Source organism: Gymnoscopelus braueri (assembly GCF_963280865.1).
Source record: "Gymnoscopelus braueri genome assembly, chromosome: 12".
Taxonomy (NCBI): domain Eukaryota; kingdom Metazoa; phylum Chordata; class Actinopteri; order Myctophiformes; family Myctophidae; genus Gymnoscopelus; species Gymnoscopelus braueri.
Window position 1 is genome coordinate 22,645,325 of NC_137614.1, and position 23,197 is coordinate 22,668,521.

Sequence of the window (23,197 nt, forward strand, 5' to 3'; positions counted from 1 at the left end):
CGCAGCTGAAGACAGTTAACATTAATAGCCTCTATGCACAGCAGCCATATTGGAAGGAAATTGGGCCTCTTCCTTACTTCCTTCACAGATTTGACCAATGTTAGGCCTACTAATGAAGGCTCTGTTCCATTTCGTGTAGCACAGTGGTTCTCAAACTTTTTAATTTCAAGGACCCCCATAACTCTGAGTGTATAATTTGGTTTCATCAGAGTTACACCCCCATAAGGGGCCATTTGGAACCCCCTCAAGGAACCATGAAGGTCCCTGGACCACACTTTGAGACCCACTGGTGTAGCAGAGTGTTTCCAGTGAGCTAGCCTCGATCTCCAGGCTTTTATTACCAGTGAGCCAACATGCACAATATCAGCACACCAGCAGTTGAACCTTGAACCCACTCTGTTTTACCAGAATGGAACAGAGCCTTCATTAGTATCATTGGTAACACCTGTGAGTCAAGGAAGTAAGGAAGACGCCCAATTTCTCTCCAATATGGCGGCTGTGCATTCTGCATAATTGTTTGTATTTCATTTGTGCAGAGCAGACGACAGACTACAGACTCTCAGGCTTGAGCAGCACAATGCCTGTCAGGCATGGGCTGTTTCTGCTTGTAAAATATCTCGCTGCAAGCAGCTATTATTCGAATTAGATCGTATTTATCAAATATATGTGTTACTATGTTACAAGTAAAAGGCCTGTGTTCATGTTACTTGAATACAAGTACAAAAGTATTGACATCAAAATATAAGTAGGCCTACCAAATTAAAGTACTGAAATGTTTGGAAAATAGCAGTAGTAGAAGTAAAAGTACTGAAAACTGGAAATACTCCAGTAAAGTAAAAACAATCTCAAAATTGTACTTAAGTACAGTACTTGAGTATATGTACTCAAGTTACTTTCCACCACTGCGCACTGTGCATAATAATAATAGAGATCATGGCCTGACCTGAGAAGTCTGGGAAACTCAATGTTAGACTGGTTATTTTTTTCCAAAATGTAAATAAAGAATAAATGTATGGAAAAAAAATTAAATTTAAATTTATTTATTTAAAAAAAAGAAGGAAAAAAAGTGTCCATTTCACATTGCCCAGACTTCTCAGGTGCTCACTCTTTCTGTATCCGTATCCGTATCCGTAGCAGAGTAGAAAGATTTCAGGACCTGCTCTGAGACTTTCCTCAGCTGCCTGAGGTGGTACAGGCGATGCCACACCTTCTGTGCCACAGCCTGTGTGCATTCTCCAAGTCAGGTCCAAGGAGATGTGCACGGTCACAAGGTACTTGTAACTGTCCACCCTCACTGGTTCCCCCTGTATACATATACTGTATATAAGTGAGAGAGATTTTCTGCTTTCAATTAACTGTGAAATTGCCACAACTCTTCGCCATGGGCTTCAACATCCTACTTGTTGTGATAAACTCTAGTTGAACTGATGAATATGTGGGGTGGTGGACGGACAAATCATGAAACTGGTTAGCGTGGATTCAGTGTTACGGTAAATGTACTAACTGGAATGACATAGATCCCAAACTGAATAGGGCTGAAGACTTATACGTTATCTACATTACAAAGTAAAAAAATAATTGGGTCATTCCATGATGTGGGTGTCAAGGCATGTTTTCAACACAAAATCTTTTTTTGTAAAAATATTATCAATAAAAAAAAAAATTCCCACTTTATTGCCTTTTGTCAAGATTCTTTATAATATTTCAGTCTGACTTGTTGACATTTTCCACGTGACCATTTTACCAGTTTTACACCTGCTCTTCCCAGGAATTTTGTTCATTTCTCATCTGTTATTTAATGTGATTTTTACACAAACTTTCACCAGAAACGTGATCAAAGATTCAAAACTACATTTTAATAAATTGAAAACCAGGAATAAAATTGTAAGAAAGTAATAACTGTATCTGACATGTGTCATACAGATATCTTACAATAAATGTGTGAAATCTCTGTACGTCCTAACCAACCGACTTCAAACTCGGCGTGCGTGTCGGCGCAACCCATATATCTCCATATATGGGCACAAAAGGGACACAGACAGACAGACGGGCACAATGGGTATTGCATAACCAGGTGGGGCATGTATTCCCAATTTGCATCGTTCCCGAGTAGACCTGTGCCAGTCTAGGTTTAAGAAAGTACAAATTAATGACAACCCAGTTAAATTTAAAAGGTAAAATATGAATCAAACAAGCAGAAATCTTGTTAAAAACATGGCATGGCTATATATACCAGAACATATTGTTTCATTCAACAACACTTGCACATTCAGCACGTCAAAATTACTTTGGGCATACATTAAAAATATTCCTACAGCACAGTTTAAAATCTATACATAACATCTAAAAGCATGCACAGTACAGGAATAGTAGTCATGATATAAAACATTTCTTATAAAAAATAATGTATCTGTCCTAGTATTAGCATTTCCTAATACAATTCATAATTTTAAATAAGTAGAGGTAGACCATTCTTTCAGCTTCACCCAGCTGATGGCTTCTTATATGGTCATGATGACCACACAGGGGGCTGTTATTAGGTGTTAAGTGTCTTTCTCAGTGACACTTTGACTTTGACAGATATTATACTAGGCAGGCCGGTTCCCAGAGGGCGTCTCTACCCACTACCCCAAGTATACTGCATAAATGCAAACAATGAGAATGTCTCTCTCATTGTTAAGAAAAGACTGGAGCTTGGAAGGTCTTTGTGTCATCACAGTTTTGTCGGACTAGAAGTGTTATGTACAAAGTTTCTCTCTTTCTCAGAGACACACACATATCAGCTAGCACCTTCATACAAAAAACATTAATATCCAACATATCCAATATCCAATGACAGTTCAATAACAAATTAATTAAGGATTCCTACTCAAACATGGTTGCTCCTATGCAGACAACACAGTACAATGATTTCCCTGAGAAACAATGGATGGAAGGTTATGTGAAATAATCTAATGCTGTGTTGAAAAAAGAAGGGACAGAGTGGACGTCAATGCCCCAGGCTCATGATACAAACCAGATACTGGTGTCAGCGCATCACTACAGCACACGTTGTCAAAATGGGTTGAATTTTATGATGGCACAACCAACCTTGTGTGATCAGTGTCTACAAACAGAAATTCAGGAAAAGGATGGTGGGGAAAATGGAAAGAAAACAAGATATAGCAGTAATGTATATTTCACCCCGAAAATAAAACAACAAAAAACAGAGCAAACATCCTCTTGCTTAGTTGCTGCTTACATTGGCCTGCACTCCAGAGTCTGGGGAGGCAGGAGAGGATGAGGCGTTGGAGGTGGAGGAAGATGATGAGGTGGATTTGGAAGAGAAGGACGAGGAGGCAACGGTGGTGGAGGTTGAGAGGTCGGTGGTCGTAGTCATCTCGCAGGCGAAGTAGTCCTTCAACGGAGCGAGGAGGTGGCGTACGGCGGCAACGCTCCAGGACCTCCCCAGCACCTTCTGTCTCTGTTGCCGGTTCATGTTCCTCACATCTGTGTAGTGCTTGGGGAAGCCGAAGATCCTGCAAAGAATTGGACGGGAAGAGAGAGGGAGAGGTATCGGTTAAGTCTAATTTATACTTTGTTGGACAATGGTGTCGCTCACCAGAAATAGCGGATCTACGAGCTCATAACACGACTCGTTTTGAGTGACACTGTCATACCATAGAGTATATATTAAGCATTAGTCAGAACCTGTCAAGTAGTGCACGCTTGGCCATATCCTGGACAGACTTCAGTATAATCTGACATGATGACACTAAAGTCTGGATGCAGGCAATACCATTTCCTATACACGATTTATAGGAAACAACTTATCAAGTCTTATGCACACCTGATCAACTCAGAGACAGGTGCACAGGCAAGGATCAAGAAGATAAAGAAGAAGAAGAAGTTCTATTATGACGGAAATGTTGTCTAAATAAAGTTGTCCTTATTGTGCAAGTGTAGACGATGTGCGGGTCATTTTCTTGTATTCTATACACGATTTATACAGCCAGCAGTACACTAACCAGCTGAAAACAGATCAGATTCTTCCAATGTGAAGTCATCATGAACAAAGCCAGCAGCAATGAAAACGTGAAAACGTGGAAATCACAGGCAAAAGGCCCACGGGCAGTAGGCCGCTAAATAGCTACTTCCAAGCTACAAGCAGGCAATGGAGATACAAGGTTTCAGCCCGACAGCAACAACAATATGCAGAGTGGAGTTATCCCTACTTCTCTATTTCGCTGCTCCAGAGAATGTCTTCCTTGCCATCCTGGTCGATGACAGGGAACAGATTGCAACCTGAACCCTGCTTCAGTGAGTTAGGATTGGTGGTGATGGTGCGGATCTTGGTGAACTGGGAAAAGCAACAAGGAACATGGATTAACGTACACAGTAAATCCTCAATGTGGTCCAACCTTGTATCTCAATATTTGATCTTTTTATGTTTTTCAAAGGTGTGTCGTACAAATAGCTGATCTACAAGCTCACAATGCATTGCGATGCAACGCGTTGTGAGCTTGTAGATCTGCTATTCTCGCTATTTTTGAAAAAAAGAATAATAGTAAGTCTTTTAAAAAGGTTTGCATATCTTCTTTTATCAGAATCTTTCTGATGACGACCATATGCAAGTTGTGTTTATAGTGGATGTGCAAGCTCTGTTTCGTTTACTTTTATACTGTATTTCCAAAGGAAAAGTGCTTGTGACTAAAATGTAAATAATAACTATATTGGATCCATTGGACCACAGGATATTTTTCCTGAAAATTAACAGTTTTAGACATACAAGGTTTCCAACGACTTGTTGACTCAAGTCAAGGTGAGAACAGAAATGAATGGTACTGAAAGTAGAGTGACTGACCTGGGCCTTTCTGTCCTCCTCCAAACAGTCCTGTAGGTTCACCTTGTCATTGTGAGAGGCTGTCATGGGCCTGTATGAATCAAGAATCAAGAGAGGCTCATACAGGTGCAAGCAGTGAAATGTTGGTGTGGTATGTTCTGCAAGACTGTGCAACAACAGTTACCGCAATTCAATATACAACAAGATGATAATAGCGATAATAATGGATTTTAATGGAGAAAGGAAAAAAAAAAGGTTAAAAAATCCGCACAACAATACTCTGTGCAGAAGATCGCTGGTTCAAATCTCACCAGAGACACTAACAAAAAATCCTATCATATGGATAGGCCTATATACCGTATGTCATGTTGGATGTTTTTTCATGCTGTACTATTTTTGTAAACCCCTATTATCATTCATGATTTTTAAATGTTTTTATTGTTGATTTTTCAGAAGGTACTCATCTACTATTGTTATTGAGTGTCTAGTCTATTTTCTGTCCAGGCATTGAGCACTCCTCTAAGGGTGGAGAGACAGGTATTTTGTCGCTGTGATTGGAGCATGCTGGTGTACTTCTTCTGTCATTAGCCAATTTTTGTATGTTCTTTTGGCTGTCAGTAAAAAATTTGCCTGATGAAGACCTACACGGTCGAAACATTGTGCCATTAATAAAATGGTTTGGGCGCTTTAAACCAGTGTGCAGATGTTTTAGCCTTTTTTTTATTCTTGCCTTGATGTCCTGTACCTGGCTTAAATACAGGTATAAGATATGCACACAATCTCCTCTTTGAACTTATAATGAAAAAAAAAAAAGAAAATAAGAAACATAACATAAGGTAAAAAGATACAGTTAAGACTCAAACTCTAACCCTCTAGGAGGTTTTCATTGGGGAATGTATGGAGACTCAATACTGGCACTGATCCTGAATCAATGTTTAATATTCCATACAAACTGGTTACATATTCAGTTGGTTTGAGTTCATCCAGATGTTAATTTAACTCTGACGAGGTGTGTTCAATATTTGTCGTTAAATTAACACTGGAAATTGTGTATTACAGCAATAGTATCCTACAATAAAAAAAAGAAATTAATCACGTCCTAAATAATTCTGTAATAATTGTGTGCAACATTCAGCATTTATGATGGTCTACTTTTAGGTTTAGAAACGTTTATTAGTGCAGAGCCAGTCACCAGCCTTTACCAAACCTCTATGTTGTACATGAATAGAGATACCACCCCTGTGTTACTACATGTTGCTTTGCTATGTGTGAACCTATCATCAGAATGATTAGAATATGTCAGCCTCCATCAATTAAACAAACTAAAGCATTTTCTAGCACTTCATTCATGCATACACTTGACCTTGATATGATAGTACATTTAAAGCATATTCAAGGTTTTCAGTACTTGTACCAAGCCTACACTAAATCCTGAGTGTTTATTTATCCACCTGTAAGTGTTCAACTGTACCTGTTCATGCCTGGGATGTTCCCCCAGAAATAACGGTTCCTGTGGGCAGGGCTTACTTTAACAGCATCCGCCAACACTGGGTTACACTGTCAACCAATCAGATTAAGACGAGTCACATACATGTTTCAAATAGGGGATGAATATATTTCTAGTTATTTAATTAGAACCTTATACTGTATATCCTAACTGGTTAAAAAGTTATGTCGTGATTTAGAGGAGATTGAATGCTGTAGTTGTTACATTATAGTGTTAGTGGGGTGGGAATGAGTTTAGTAAATCAGAGCAGAAGAGAGCAGAGAAACAAAGAGATGGTTATAGAGAAGAGAAGAGAAGAGAAGAGAAGAGAAGAGAAGAGAAGAGAAGAGAAGAGAAGAGAAGAGAAGAGAAGAGAAGAGAAGAGAAGAGAAGAGAAGAGAAGAGAAGAGAAGAGAAGAGAAACAGACCTCTAGGTAGCGGGAGATGTTGGCTTTGTCGTGTAAGTTCATGAAGACAACATTTTCGAACATCCAGAAGAATGGCCTGGGGTCGTCTTCTTTAGGTTTCAACTGGTTGAGGATGCGGTAGTACTCAAAGAACAGCCTCCCAGTGCCCTCTGCAGGACACAATTGGCAATTACACCGCAGGAAAGAGTAAGTTACATCGGTATATACATTATACAATTAGTTATATCTGTCATTCCCTAAAATAAATATATATTTTTTATTGTCTTTTTCTAGGCTGACCGGGAAGTTAATTTAGCTATGGGCTCATACAATATGGCACATTTCCAGTTGAATTGCATTGGGTTTTTGATTATTTAGGATAATAATCTCTGTAGCAAACAAAGGTTTAGGATATTATTCACACATGCTTTTCAACAAGATAATCTCAAATCAACACTTTTTAGATTTCTGAACACTATAGAGTGCTATAGCATATTAACACATTTCATTTGGATTCGCCACAAATCAACACACTTTGTATGACTACAAACTATAGTTTGCAGTTGTAAACCCAGAAGTGAGTTTACAAGTGAATTTAGATTGTGTCATTCTGCAGAGATCTCTGATCATCTGGCTATGTGAGACCATCCTCCCTGTAACACTCCATTGGGGAGGGTGAGCCCTCTGCAGAACAACATGAGCCAAACGATGTGTATGTAAAACATGACATACTGTATATTAGAACTATTGTGTACTGTATAGACCTACTTTAGATGAAGTATTGCAATAACATACACAAAGACAGATCATGTACTGGACATGTTCATACCATAGAGGCCCTTTCTTATTGGGTTGACGATGGAGAGGTCATTACATGGGCTGCCACCTATCAGCAAATCAAATGGACCCCATTCTTTCACCTGGATAGGAGATAGGAGAAGATGGGTTAGCTTGATCTGCCATTCAGCTAACACAGTAAAATGTCCAGGTGGAAGTTGGAACTAGCTGTCAGCAAACCAAAGACAAACATCTAAGTTCACACATCACAACAATGAGAGGCAGCGTGCAGAGACAGTATCAGTATGAGTACGGAGGACTAGAGCTGTCTGTCACCTTTAATAGATTGTGCACCCATGCTAGAGTTTGTAGCCTTGTAGACAGCAGTCGCCTTCAGTCACCACCGAGGGTCAAAAGTACGGTTGCGTTCCTATCAGAATTCTATAGGATCCTAAGAATTCTATAGGATTCTTATAGGAATTTCATAATCCTAGGATGTTATTGGAAATTGTATAGCTCACACGGCTAACTAGTGGGGTTTAGCCGGGTAGAACAGTGCTGTACTGGCCAACGTTAATGCATGGCAGGCAATTAATACATGACCCTAACCAGTCATTAAGTAAGACTTAATGAACCTAGCCTCGCCATGACATGTCTTCCATTTTCTTTTTTGCTTAGAACATAGCCCTTGCACTTGTTTGTATTTCTTTGCACGTATACAGTAGCTGTCCACTTAGGTGTGAAGTCGTGTCAGGGTTAGGGTTAGGGTTAGGGCAAAATAAGTTAATTGTACTAAAGTAGTAAAGAAAGTGAATTAAGTAAGTAGCCTTGGGAGCCAACGGTTACCGAGCCATGTGGCCCATTGGTCAGGAGCCTATTTCTGTAGCGTGAGGCAGCTCAGTGTGCTTGTACACCAAGCTGCCTGCTCCCTGCCTGCCGTGGACATGACACTAGTATGTCACAGGGACTTACCCCCAATCCAACCCTTGATGCAGACTCAAGGACTGGGTACTATTTTTATAGGCTTTGATTTGACACAGCCAGGGATTTAACCCCCGTCCTCCCACTCTCAGCAGTCAGCACGGACAATCTAACCACACTGAGCTGGTCAACCTGTAGTTAGTTCACGTACATTTTCCTTGGTGATGTATCTGACATCGTCCACCTGTCTGATCTTCTTCTTATGGTTGCATTTTACCACCGTGATGCAATCCTCGCAGATCTCTGAGGCGACGTACCTCTCCACCTTGATTCCAAGCTCCTTTAGCACTATGAACCCTGGATGCACGCAGATATACACAGCATACGAGTTAGACATACAGCACACATATCGTTGCTGTCAGGCAGAAACCATATCTCTATATTTCAACTTTTGATGTTCTTTTAGTTATTTTTTCCATTTCCTGAAAAGTTATAGTTTTGGACATGGTTTTCAACAACAACTATACGTCAAACCACCCCCACAAACAGAGGGTACAAACCCACACATGCACACATAGTTGTTGCTGTTTTTTAGATTATTTGTTGGCATGTTATGTCTAATTTAGATATGAGAGTGAGAGAGTGGAGAGACAGGAAACCAAGGGCAGATGGGAGACATGCAAGACATGATGGGGTCGGATTCAAACTCAACCAACACACACACACACACAGAGATGATTACATTTGTATGCTTCATACTCTGTAAACTGACAACATACACTAGACTTCAATCCAGAAAGACGCTGTTCCTTCCTTAAACGGATTTAGTCTTGGATTGTATCGGTACCTGTTGCTATGCCGTCAAACAGAGACAGAACTCTGATGGGTCTGCGGAGGTTGGCAGGGATGGATGGGTAGATACGATGAGGCTCCTATAGTGGACAAAGGTCATACAATAACAACATGTTTAGTGTTTCAGCCCGAACATAACCTCCTCTTCAGGTTCAGGTAAAGCATTTCAGAATATACCGTACAGTAATTACTTCAATAATAATACACTGGAGGAAGTAAGTAAAGGTAGACAGACAAGGGGAGACTATATTGTTGACTACTGTGGTAGATGCCACAGTTCATGTGGTTAAGGAGGGTGTAGACATCACATGCCCCCTCTGATACACATGGGGTTAACCGGTATGGCACATAACACATGCAGTGCCGTTAAATGATATGCATTACAAGCAGTTAGTGACGTACAAACTCTGTGGCGCTGTTGTTGGCAAAAAGCGTCTGGATTCGTACACTCCAGTCCTCCCTGGGGACCAAGCCACCGTGGGCTCTATGTTCCTCACACAGGTAGCAGTACCATGGGTCAACGTCCTTCAACGAAACAAACGCACCCGGACCCACCAGGATGTTCAGACAGTCTTCACAGTAGGACCTGGAGAGAGGAGGTTCATTCATTTTTAGTAATTTAATCGGAGGAGAGGAGAGGGGAGGAGACAGGCAGGGTGAAAGAAAGAAGCAGACAAACAGAAGGACAGACTAGAGACAGACTGACAGGCTCAAAGAGAGAGAGACAGATAGACAGACAGACAGACAGACAGACAGACAGACAGACAGACAGACAGACAGACAGACAGACAGACAGACAGACAGACAGACAGACAGACAGACCTGTAACAGCTATCGTGGCCACACAGTATGACGTCCTTTCCATAGCAGCAGATGGTGCAGTATGACTGGTAACCATCAACATCATAACAATGCAAGGTCTCTGAGAAGTTATCCTGGACACACAGTGAAGGAACAGGACTCACTTTTAGAGGATTGGCATGGGAAAGACATTTGTACGAAAAAAAAGAAAAGACTGCTTTGACTCCCCCCAAGTATTCATAATACATTTAAATGTATACATAGCAGACATTCTTTTCGCCCTTTTCAGTCATTTCATTTTGTCTCCACTCCAGAGGCGCCATATACACCATAACATATACAGTATATAACATTTTGAATGAGCTATATAGCTTTATGCTCTGATGGAAGCCCATGTAAAATACTGTAAGTGCCATCAATAAATTGTGACTGCATAGTACATATTTGTGAGTTTTCCCAATAACATTTTTGGCTGAATTTTATCAGGGGAGATTTCCTTACTTTGCACACACGACAGAGGCTGCCCTTAAACAGAGGATGGGGTATATCAACGTCTGTAGTTCCACAACACAGACAGTAGCCTGTTGGAAGGGTGAATGAATGAATGAGTCAATGATTTTATCATGTAACGCTACTAAACAGTATACCACAGGATATCATCACTGTTGTGTAGAAACTTTGTATCTCCATATTTCATCTTATGTTTTTTCATAAATGAATGACCTATTTGTCTTATGAGCAGCGAAAATAACAGATCTACAGAGCTTGCAGATCTGCTATTTTTGCTGTTTTTGAAAAGATTTGAAAGATTTTGAAAAATGTTTGTGGGTTGTTACCAAATAATAACTACATAGGATCCATTGGAACACAGTCACATTCTTTTTTCCAGTTCCTGAAATAAACTTTGGTAGAACATACAAGGTTTCTACCCCTGACAACTCTTATAAGTCCATAAAATCTATATTTTTGTGCTCACACCTTCGATGTCCTCGTTCATCTCCATGACTGTGCGAAAAGTCTTTGCTGGAAGAAGAAAGAACATAGTTGAATTAACTTTATTTATCTACAACATTATAAAGTTGAGGGGGATGGGCGGGTGGGGGTCAAACATATGCCCATATATGGACTGGACATACTCGACGTCAGCACATATCAATAAATAGGCCCATATATGGACTGGACATGCCTGATGTCAGCGCAAAACCGCCTTGTTAGGCAACGGTTATGCTCATATATGGACATGCCTGACGTCACAGTACACGAATTAGCATTGCAACGGTTGAATCCAGCGCAAATCGTCGTTGTTAGTCTCCCGTTTCTGTTGTGTGAGATGTGATACCAAAGCTTGATCAGTGAGAGAGAGAGAGAGAGGAAGGGAGGTTGTGTGTGATGTCAGACCAGAGTTCACTCAGCGGCGAGAGAGAGGGAGAGGGTCACAGAGGGAGAGAGAGAGAGAGACGGCGAGGGAGAGGAGGGGGAGTGAAGGAGAGGGGGAGGAGGGGGAGGGAGAAAGCCTATTTCACCCATAGATACCGGAACCTGAACACGCTGATCAACGCATCACTGCCTGAGGATATTAGGCTAGCTAAACCAGTTTGATCACTTCTCAATGCCCATTTTTACAGCCTAGCTTTTAAATGATTGATGCTTTGCTTGTATCTATCTGGTATTTATTGCAATTTATTATTGTCTCATATTTATTGTGTATTATACTTTACATTATATTATTTTATCTGTTTGGTTTAACTGTAAAGCATTTTGTAACTCTGTTTTGAAAAGTGCTATATATAGTTTAATAATTATGATAATAAGCAACTTGATTTACTTTCATTATTATCATTCTGACTTGGTGACAGCCCAAGGATACCTGACACAGCTTGGAGTGAACATGAACACACACCTCTGAGTAGCTGGTCAGGCTGTGCATAGTCGCCACTGGACGTGTTGGATGTCCTGTACACTTGGTAGCTGTAGGCTTTCTTCTCCGGAGGCCGCCAGCTTACATCCCGTTCATTGCTGTACCAAGAGCTAGGGGCGCCCTGCTTCCTCTGGTTCTTCCATCCACCCGGTCTCCAGTCTGGAGACTGATCCTCCTCATCCTCAGGAGAAAGAGGGATCTGCTTGGACTTTTTTTGCCATCCCCCCCTCGAGGGGGGTTTACACCCCCCACTCTTCCCTTTGCCTCCTTCTCTGGTCCTCTCCCATTCTCTTCTAAACTGCTTTTTCCCCCAACGTGCAACGGTCTTCCTGTCTTCCTCCGACTCTGTGTCTCCACTTTCTTCATCTTCTCCCCACATGCTTTCTCCTAGACCTCCCGTTCCTCCCGTTACGCTTCTCGATCTTCCCGTCTCCTTGCTCTCCGGCCCACGGGATAATGTGTCCGACAGTTTGACTTTGTTCAGGCAGATGGACACGTCCTTTAGTCTGCTGCTGATCTGTTCCTTGTCCTTGTTCTCCCAGTGGGTGCTGGTGTGAGACGTGGGGTTGGAGGGTGAGGAGGAGGAGGAGGGGTCATCGAAAAGACATTTCTTTGGATTTGGCCACATGTTTTCTTTGGCGACACCTGGGGGGGGGGGGGTGAAAGAATAAATACAGATGTGTGCATTGAGGGATGAATACTTACGCCCATCTGTTCTGTTTTTTATTTTATTTATTTTTGACCAAATATATAATTATGCTTAAAGTTCCACACCCCCCAAATTATGTTTTTTGTTTGGTTAATGTATTTTTAAGCTATGCTTACTGTAACAATATACTATAAAGGATTAGGTTATAGAATAATCATAGGTTAATAAAAATCAAATCTACCTGAATCAGTATTTCTGCAATCCTCTGATAATTTCTGATTGTTTGTTGTAGGTGCATCTGTAGCATCATCTGTGGGTTCTGCCTGTTCGTCGTGGAAGTCGGTGAGGGCCCAGTCCAACAAGAGCTTCAGCTGATCCTTAACTGAAGTAGCTGGAATTGGCTTCTTACAGCGAAAAGCTCTGAACTGACAACACACAAACACACACACACACACACACACACACACACACACACACACACACACACACACACACACACACACACACACACACACACACACACACATATTATAAATAACTACAATATATAATGTAAAGTTTTATTAGTCAATAATTATTTCCACAAATGCCATATTTTATACAAAGCAGCATAAGTCAGTACACTCACATTGCTATCGATTTCCAACCATGTCTTTAACTTAATGTAGTTCATGAATAGTAGCTGTAGCATACTATTTATTTGCATCTTCTATTCCAACTAAAATGTGTTAATTGACCAGTACCTATCTGTCCTTTGTCTAGGACATGCATATTTATTTAGATACTTAAATGTGGTGCTAACACTGTCTGTCTTTTGTCCAGGAACAACAGTAGGTTACCTTTATTTCAATTCAAATAGCAATACGCATGCATGTCTATTGTATAGTGAAAAAGTCTACAGGGGGGCCACGAACGAAATCGTTCACATAACAGTTTCAAGAAGTGAACAGGTTCGTTCACGTTCACGGCAAAGAACTAGTTCTTATGAACGAATCGATCATGACCGACCCATCACTTCATGCAATGACTATAATACATACCTGCAGTGACTGGTAGACAGCTTCTTTGTAGGTGGGCTGGTTTTCAAAGTAGCTGACATTGAAGCACTCGTTGAAGGCGGTGAAGGGCCTCAGAGAGGCAGCACTGAGTTGCTGAAACCAGTTACAACACAGTGATGTAAATGGACTGTTGGCCTGCAAGCCTGCAAACTGCTTTTGATGCATTCCAATTGGCTCTAATTAGTCTTAATTGCTGTCACGACTAAATGCATGGTGTTCACAAGGTCTCCTGACACAGATCCCATTAGAGCAGTGGTTCCCAATTTTTTTTGCTCAAGACCCAAAAGAGAAATTAGATGTTTGCCCGGGACCCAAAATAGCAGATCTACAAGCTCACAACACATCGCTTTGCGCCGCGTTATGAGCTTGTAGATCTACTATTTTCACAATTTCTTAAACATTTTCTTATTTATCGAAATTACTATTATTATTATTTTTAATGTATATATTAAATACTTTAGAAAAACTTTACAATTGTTTTTAATTTATGAAAAGTAGTTTTTAATAGTTGCTTTTAATTGATGAAAACATTTTTTTGTTTAAATCTTTTGAAACATTTTATTTAAACATGTTGCACAAAATCCTTACTTGCTTTCATCCACTTAATGTGATATCCAAAGTCCAAATTGTCAAATGTTCAAAGAATTTTTTATAATAGCCAAAACAGCAGATCTACAAGCTCAAGCTTGTACAAATCTGCTATTTTTGCTATTTGTCGTATATAGGGCTTAAGTGGTTAGCGTGTCTGAAAAACAGTATGTGCGTGTGCGTGGTGGTCTCAGCTTGTAAGAAACGGGGGCTCCAAGGAAAGAAGGTCGGGAACCACTGAGTTAGTGGGACTACATCCCTCCATCTCTCACCTTTGTGTACATTCTGCTTCCGTACCACTGCACCATCCTTTGTCCTGGTACAGGAGGTGTGGACACCCAGGTCTTGATGAGTGCAGGCCAAAGAGTGAGGCTGTCTTTGAAGCCCCACACCAGGTCCCCTTCCTCGAAATGAAAACCATCCTGACGTAGAACAGACAATTATCAGGGTTCCCACACTTTATGAGAGATTATTTTCCAGGACATTTTAATGCGACCCACACCTATAGCAATATCAGGTTATTATCATGTTCATATTTGATCATCATTAAAATAAACTATGTTGTTCGTTAAGAAGAATTTTGACATGTTTGTGGACGTCAGCAAGGGCATGCGGTCGCAACAGGTTCCTAACGCCAAATCAAATGGGTTACGATCTGAGCCAAGTCTCCTGAGGAGGCGCGTCTGAAGTCTGTCCTGGACAGGGGTCTCCGGACGTAAAAACAGATGAATGAATGTGGAAAAGAATATATAATCAAATGTAAAACTGTAGATTTTTTAAAGGTAAGAATAAGGTAGAATATGCCTTTGTAAATAAGTGTGCATACTGTACTGTGGTATAGTAAATAAAAAAACATTATTAAAAACTTTTGCAGTTGTAAATATTGCAATTATAATGTGGTAGTCACAAAATCCCAAGGCACATCTGGACTTGTCTCACAGCACACCATTGTGCGTCGGTCCACCATTTGGTGAAGTGACTCTATACGGTGGGGCTCCTCACTGGCAGGTGAGCCAGTAGGGTACAACTGCAGTGATAACACACAGAAATGACTGCGGGGAGGAATTAATTGGCATTGACAATTGGAATTGGCAACTACTAAATTGGGGAGAAAAAGGTGGTAGTGCCGTACTATGAGCTTGTAGATCTGCTATTTTTGAAATATTGTGAACATTTGAGCAAATCTTTGAATACTACAAATGTCTTTTAAATCCTAACCGTTTTTTGAAGAAACTTATGTTGCTATATCAGTGGTTCTCAAGAAATGTTTTGTTCCAGAGACCCCCCAGAAGCAAAGGTCAATGAGGTCAATCTTGGTTGTCAGTGTGTCTCATTCTTGTCTGTCCATAAATTACATTTTACTCATACATCTGTCAATGTGAAACAAGATAAACAACAGTTTGAATGTGTCAAACTTGTGTACCTTATAACAAGAGGGCTGCTTAGGCTTTCCCTCTGGGGTTGACGTAGACGTGAGAGAGACGCTCAAACCTGTGGAGGACTAGGGTACACACACACACACACACACACAGACACACACACACACACACACACACACACACACACACACACACACACACACACACACACACACACACACACACACACACACACACACACACACACACACAGGTATTCATATGAACACACCAATGCGTGGGTGGACATTGTGCACAGCACACACAAAGATAAAAGTGGACAAATACACACACTAGAGAGGGGCTCTCTGCAGAGTGTATATCTCTGAGCTGAGTTGCCTAGCCAGGGCTGTTTAGGTCACAGGTTGCAGCTGTCAAGAAATAGTATTTTTACAACATACAGTGCAACAGTCACATTTTTGGACATTATATGCTAGAGAGAGAGAGAGACAGAGACACAGAGAGACAGAGACAGAGATGGTGAGAAAGAGATACAGCCAGAGAGAAAGAGAGACCGAGAAAGACTTCAGGTAATTAATATGTAATTGTTATCAGAGCAGATGTAGATTTACCTGTGTTGGAGCTGTATGATGATCTTCATCATCATCAGCATCACCATCACTATCAACCACAATAGTCACACCAGCTGATGGTGATGCTAAAAGAGAAGAGAAAAAAAAACGTTATAATAAAAAAGCGTTAATAAAATCGAAATAAAACTATTTTAAAAAGAGTGCATATACAGTAGGTGCTCAGGCGGCGCAGGTGTGAAGTTAATGCACACCACTGTGGAGACTGGGGTTTGACTCCTCCACGGTGCCTCCGGCTTGGCACGCCAGCAAACACAACTGGTTGTGTTTGAAGGTGGGAAGCAAGACGGAGTGGACACTCTCTTTCGCAATCATTAATTACGAAGGTCTTTCATGGTCCTGTTTCATTCATTGAATGTAGCTATAGCATTGTATTTTTATCACCAGGTGCCGCCAATTACAAGCTGGACTAATTCCATTAATTGTAGAGTATGGTGTGCGCGTTGATATATATGTTTTTAGCTGCGAACAAATTCTACATGACTGTTTTGTCTGTTTAGCAAGGTATAAAGAGTTATTGTGACATGTCTCCAGTCAGAATGGTATATACTGTATATGCTAGGTAGGTTTAGTGCCCAAATATTTTCACTGTGTTTTGATTCAAGTTAGAGTTTTCTTACTTTTGGCTGCTTTTAATCTGTGGACCACAGAAGCATATACTGTGGTCAATCATAATCATCATTATCATCATCATAATCGTCCTCACCATGTTCATGTTACAAAAACGCCTCATTGAAAAAGGAAGAGGCCGCACAGCTCTTAGCCATGATGCAAGTTTATTAAAAGAAACCAACGTTTCAACAATGAAGTCTTCCTCATGACATGAGGCGTTTTTGTAAGAAATAGGCCCCTCACACTAATTCTGGAGGCCAAGTACAGGGAAACAGTATGGAATATCAAACCGCTGTTTGATGCTCATCATTACATGACTCATGAGATCATTTGTACCTAATATGTTGAAGAGAGTGAGAGAGAGAGAGAGAGAGAGAGAGAGAGAGAGAGAGAGAGAGAGAGAGAGAGAGAGAGAGAGAGCGAGAGAGAGAGAGAGAGAGAGAGAGAGAGAGAGAGAGAGAGAGAGAGAGAGAGAGAGAGAGAGAAAGAGATACAGCAAGAGAGAGATTCAAGTTAAGAGTTTTCTTACTTTTGACTGCTTTTATTCTGTTAGAAGGAGTCTCCCCTGTGATTTCCACATCTGCCAGAAAACATACTGTGGTCAATCATCATTATCATCATCATCGTCGTCGTCCTCACCATTTTCATGTTATAAATCATTCTTAAGTTTTCCTATGATCTCCGGTACTGCTCTGAATAGGCTCTTAGCGATACAATCAAAATAAAATATTTTTGACCAAATACCTCGATATCGACGATAATATCACATTTCTTTTCTACATTTTTCGAAAATAGACGATCTACGAGCTCAATTTTCACAAACTGTTGAAAGTATTAAATAGGGATTAAGTGATTAAAACCAGGAAAAGAGAACACTTATGCCATATCACGCTATTGTGATTTCCAAAATGATATCTAGTCTCATATCATGATTAATATATTGCCCATCCCTTCTACCGGGCATGTGATTTTGGGTGTGCTGCTCATATTGAATACATTAGACATATAAGACTAAGAAATAACAAAGTTGAAGAATAGAATATTGTGAATATATAGAAAGAATATGAAATATGAAAAAGAAAGGAATAGGGATATAGGAGGATATAGGAGACAAAAAGGAATAAAGAGTATCGAGAACATGAGACATAAAGGCATATAAAATAGGGAACAGATATGAATAGGTAGTGGGATATAGGAAACAGAAAGGAATAGGTAGTGGGATATAGGAAACAGAAAGGAATAGGCAACAATAGGAAATAGGAGACAGTGCCAGTGGTTCTCAAACTTTTACATTTTAAGGACCCTCGTAACTCTGAGAGTGTACAAATAGAACCAAACCATTTGGTATACTCTCAGTCAGAGTTACAGACCTTTAAGGGTATATTTGCAACCCCTTCAAGTAACCCTGAGGATCCCTGGACCCTACATTGAGAACCACTGGAATAGTCTATAGGGAATAGGATATAGGAGACAGGAAAGTAATAGGGTATAGGCCAGGTACCAGAGGAGTCCGGTGAATGGTATACTATAGTATGTGGGTCCAGTGTCTTTTTTTTCCGCCTGGTCAGGAATGGCCCTGAGGGTCGCTTCCGGGGCCCCTTAGTCTCATTGTCATCTGTCGAACCACCGTCTCCCCAATTCTCGCTGTCATCTGTCGCACCGCCATCATCATCATCTTCTTTCTTTATGTCCTCTCTGCGTTCTGATCCAACGGGCTCAGGCTTGATCTCCCTACCGAGGGGGCGAGCTCCCTCTGACTCCCTCGCTGAGCTACAGGAGAAAGCCTGGAGGTGAGAAAGGATGGAGAGCGAGAGAGAGACAGAGACACACACACACAGAGTGCATATGAGCGCAGAGTTGTGTTGACGGCGTTGTCACTGGTTCAAGATAAAAACAATGTAATATGTAAAAGTCACAGATAAAAACTATTTTCATCCAAGTTTGTTTCTGTGACAGACCTCAGTGAGCAGCTGGTTCCAGCGTAGAGAGCTAGGCAGGGCCAGAAGAATGAGGAAGAGCTTACGCAGAGGAGAGTCCTGATTCATTTTCCTCAAAACCTACACACAGAATAAAGAGAATATGTATCATGCATGGTATACCAGACAGCATGCAATTCTCAATAACAATGTGCCTTCATAACAAGGCGTGCGACGTGCGTGTGTGTGTGTGTGTGTGTGTGTGTGTGTGTGTGTGTGTGTGTGTGTGTGTGTGTGTGTGTGTGTGTGTGTGTGTGTGTGTGTGTGTGTGTGTGTGTGCGCGTGTGCGTGCGTGTACAATACATACACACATACAGTATATTGCCATGTGATAATCGTCACATTACCTTTGCCCATGCATCCAGCCCTCCTGTGCTGGGTGAAATAGTACAGTACTCCTTAGCTAGTTTCATTGACTGGTCGGAGCTGCATATATCCAGCTTAACGCAGATGTCTGACATGATGGAGGAAATCTTGTAAAACTGCAGGGGGACATATCACAGATGAAACAAGAAGGAAACGGGGAGATGTCACATTAGGAAGGTGGCTCAAAGCATGTGCTCATTCTAGGGGTGTGCCGGTATTTATCGTCCCGCGATATATTGCGATACGTTTTCGTGACGATATGTATCGTTTTGACGTTTTTGAAAACATTGTTTTTTAATATATATATATATTTTTTTTGCAATAACAATAATGCAAAAACAGAAGTATTTGTTTGCATTTGCTTTTTTCCCCCCCCATATATTTTTATAATAAAAAAGTGCCAAATATCGTATCGTATCGATATCGTGAGCCCAATATCGTGTATCGTATCGTGAAATTAGTGTATCGGCACACCCCCAGCACATTCTGATGGAAAGATCTGCTTCCTACTAGCATCCATTGCTGAATATTTATGACACAACTTCTACAATATGCTACCGTTTTGTAAGCAATAGGCCAGCTATATCTGATCACTTCAGAAACAGATCAGAATGAGTTTCACTCCCATTCCATATATACGGTATACTGTAACTGTCTCTATATAACTGGAAAGACAGGCAAAGACAAGATATAGATCAAAACACATAACAGACCAGAAAAGAGGTTCTAAGAACAAAAGTGTTGCCTTACATCCTTGTCCATGTTGGGTTTGATTAGAGTAGCAATGCTCTTCAGCGCCACATCTCCCAGTTGCTCCGGCATGCTCTCTGCTAAGGTCTTCAACACAGTCTGGTAGAATGTCATTGATCTTTTCATGAAATCCATCTCTGCCTCCATTCCCAGCTTCTCTGTCAAGTCTGGAGCAAAGTTGTGCAGGAAGTTGTCCGTGGTCAAGGGGCGCAGCATATTTTTGGAGGAGAGGATTGAGGCGTCACGCCTGCGGATGAAGTTCTCTACCCCTGGGGCCTGTAGAAGGTGCCTGGCATAGATGCGCACCAGCGTGGAGGCCCGCTGGAGCTCCCAGGCCGCGTCCGAAGTCCTCTGACTCTGGAAATCAGACAGTGGCTCCAGGTTCCGGGAGAGAAAAACAAACCCTATCCTGTAAATGGGGTTGCCCATTCGTGCGGCAATCTGCAGGGAGTCCATTGATTTATCAAGACACTGGAAGTATTCTGCCAGTTCCTTCCAATGGATGGACATTGTCTTTGCAGCCCTGTGGAAGTAAAGACACTGAGAGGAGATGGGGAGGGAGGGGTTGTGGGGCTCTGTGTTGGCTAATTTGGCTAACATCTCTTTCAAGTTGTCGTTGGTGGGATTGCACAAGGAGAAGTGACGATGGATGTCGCCCATCAGCTCGGCAATGTGGCTGAAGGACGCTGTGACTCCCGAGTGGCAGGCTCTCGCTGCAAGCTCGGGCAGACCACAGAGCCACACCAGCTTAGGGCTGAAGGACCGCAGCTTGGCCACGATATCACGAGAGTCCTCTGGGTCTGGGTGGTTAGAGTAGAAAACAGCCATGTTGGACAGACAAAGATGGAACTTGTTCAAAGTTCGGATCAGTGGGTGTGCCCCCTTGGCCTTCGTATTTGCGTTGGTACTCCTGTTCGCATCCTCGTCAAGGGAGTCCAGCAGCCTCAACACCTTGACCCCTGACCTTTCGTCAAAGTAGCCAATCAGAATGACTGTCGTAGTCTGCCCCTCCCCTAGGTCTGCCTTTCTGTACATGTAGAGGCTGTAAGGTGACTTTGAGCAGGCCATGGTAATGTCCGCAGGGTACTGGGGGCCCATGATGCGGGTGAACGATGGAACCAGCACCGCGCCAGCCCTAGAGGCGGCGGAACAGTTAGAAAAGTACTTCAACATGAAGCGGCTCAAACTGTTGCTGTATTGTACGGCACCTCCCCCCTGCTCCTCGTCCAGTTGCATTGCTTCATTCTCTGTTCTCTCCTCCGTGTGCATCCTCTCTGTAGCCTCTCGCTCTGCTGTCCTACTCTCTTCTCCTGTCTCCATCTCCACCACCACCACATGATCCTCATCGTCCTCATCGTCAGATATGATCACATGATCACATTCTCTCTTCACATCATCCTCTGTTTTCACCTGTAGACGGGTTAGAATAGAACTTTCATTGTTGTTTTGTCTTCACTGTGGTACAATTAGATCATGGCAAACAATAATAATCAAAACAGTTACAGCAGTTATGTTCACAGCCATTGCATTCAGGGCATTACACTTGACATAAATGTGTTATTACTGTTTATATTGTTATTACATTACAGCATGTAAGTGCCTCTCTTTTCCCATCAAAGGACACACAGACAGACAGATGTATACCTGTCTCTCAACCAGTCAGAGAGTCTCATTCTGTCACTGTGAATGCAAGCCATGGGCAAGCGTGTGTGTGTGTGTGTGTGTGTGTGTGTGTGTGTGTGTGTGTGTGTGTGTGTGTGTGTGTGTGTGTGTGTGTGTGTGTGTGTGTGTGTGTGTGTGTGTGTGTGTGTGTGTGTGTGTAAACTCGCGTCACCAGGTTTTGCATAGTGTAAAGCCTGGTTCCCATTCCACTATAACCAGTGCCATCCAGTCTAGAGTCCGCCTAGTACTCCAGTATCCATGCATTTCCTCACACATACATGCACAAACACAGACCATTTCTTTCTGTATCCGTTCTAGATAAGATAAGCAAATTGGCTAAATGAATTGATCCCAGTCTAATGTGTGTGTGTGTGTGTGTGTGTGTGTGTGCGTGTGCGTGTGTGTGTGTAACTGCTATTCCACACACACACACACACACACACACACACACACACACACACACACACACACACACACACACACACACACACACACACACACACAGAGTATATACTTGTATACACAAACACAGTAATGTGTATAATATTAATACATTCAAATTGTATATAATGTAAGCTGTGAGGTTCTCTTATAAGCCCTCCTAGGGTTTCTTACCTCACGGCCCAACAATTATCTTCCAAGGAAGGAACTAGTATACTATGCATATAGGAAAAATCTAAAGAACTGAATTGGAATAGTAACTGCAATAAAATTGCTGTGCTGGTAATTTGCAATCCCCTACTCGTTACTGGGGGAAGTAATATTAACATTAAAGAAAGACATTACTTAGTTATAAGTTACTGCCCAACACGGTCAACCAGTATAGGTGCCCAACATCTGGGGCAGACATTTCTCTATCATACAGTTAACGTTATATTAATTTAAATACGTTCTGGATTGTACATAAACAGATCACAGATCAGTCGTTAGTTGTGGGCTGCAGAGCGGTTTTGTTTGTTTAGCCTGTAGCCAGTTGAAAAGCTCACAGAACTGATCCCTTGGCTTCCGTGCAACTACAAGGGAAATGTAAATACGCTCATAACATTAAAGCAATACGTTTGCTGTAGCATCGCTTGCAGATGTTCACAACAATCACTTCATAGATATGTGAACTAATGTTACCAATGAGAACAAACAATGTTAGTAAACGCACGCTACGTTTCGCTAAACCCAAAGCAACGATAGAAAGGATCGCTCACCCGCGCCCTCTACCGTAGAGGCAAATACAAACATAATGTTGTTAGCTACATTGTTATTACACTGTTCTGGCAGAAGGCTACAACATATCAAGTACCCCCACAAGAAACGCATTATGTATTTGTTAGTCATAACAACTAGCTAGCTATCCGGTATTGGTCTATTACACAATGCATTATCAAAATCATTCAAAAGATCGCTCGGAAAACAGAGCCACTCGTCTTACCCCGTCCATTCTCCTTTCTTTCTCGGGGCATTTAAATGAGCATTGAGCAATGAGCATGGTGGAACCAACCATATAAGGCTCTGCGTGGGAGGGGCCAGCGCCGAAGACCCGCGAGACTTCA

General features: G+C 41.6%; 1 protein-coding gene across 1 annotated transcript; it reads right to left on the reverse strand.

Moving 5' to 3' along the window:
• Positions 1-1,885: 1,885 nt before the first annotated feature.
• LOC308097002 (uncharacterized protein) lies at positions 1,886-23,106 on the reverse strand. The gene is made up of 24 exons (XM_080444550.1): positions 23,077-23,106; positions 19,992-21,401; positions 19,223-19,357; positions 18,858-18,956; positions 18,401-18,683; positions 17,429-17,479; positions 16,270-16,355; positions 15,703-15,780; positions 14,552-14,701; positions 13,674-13,784; positions 12,875-13,058; positions 11,967-12,629; positions 11,045-11,089; positions 10,568-10,647; positions 10,088-10,200; positions 9,668-9,851; positions 9,261-9,345; positions 8,625-8,770; positions 7,545-7,635; positions 6,737-6,885; positions 6,294-6,379; positions 4,844-4,913; positions 4,215-4,339; positions 1,886-3,518 (listed from the first exon to the last, which is right to left on the reverse strand). The coding sequence occupies exons 1-24, from the start codon at positions 23,083-23,085 to the stop codon at positions 3,227-3,229; spliced, it is 4,725 nt and encodes a 1,574-aa protein (XP_080300676.1). The 5' UTR covers positions 23,086-23,106; the 3' UTR covers positions 1,886-3,226.
• Positions 23,107-23,197: the final 91 nt, after the last annotated feature.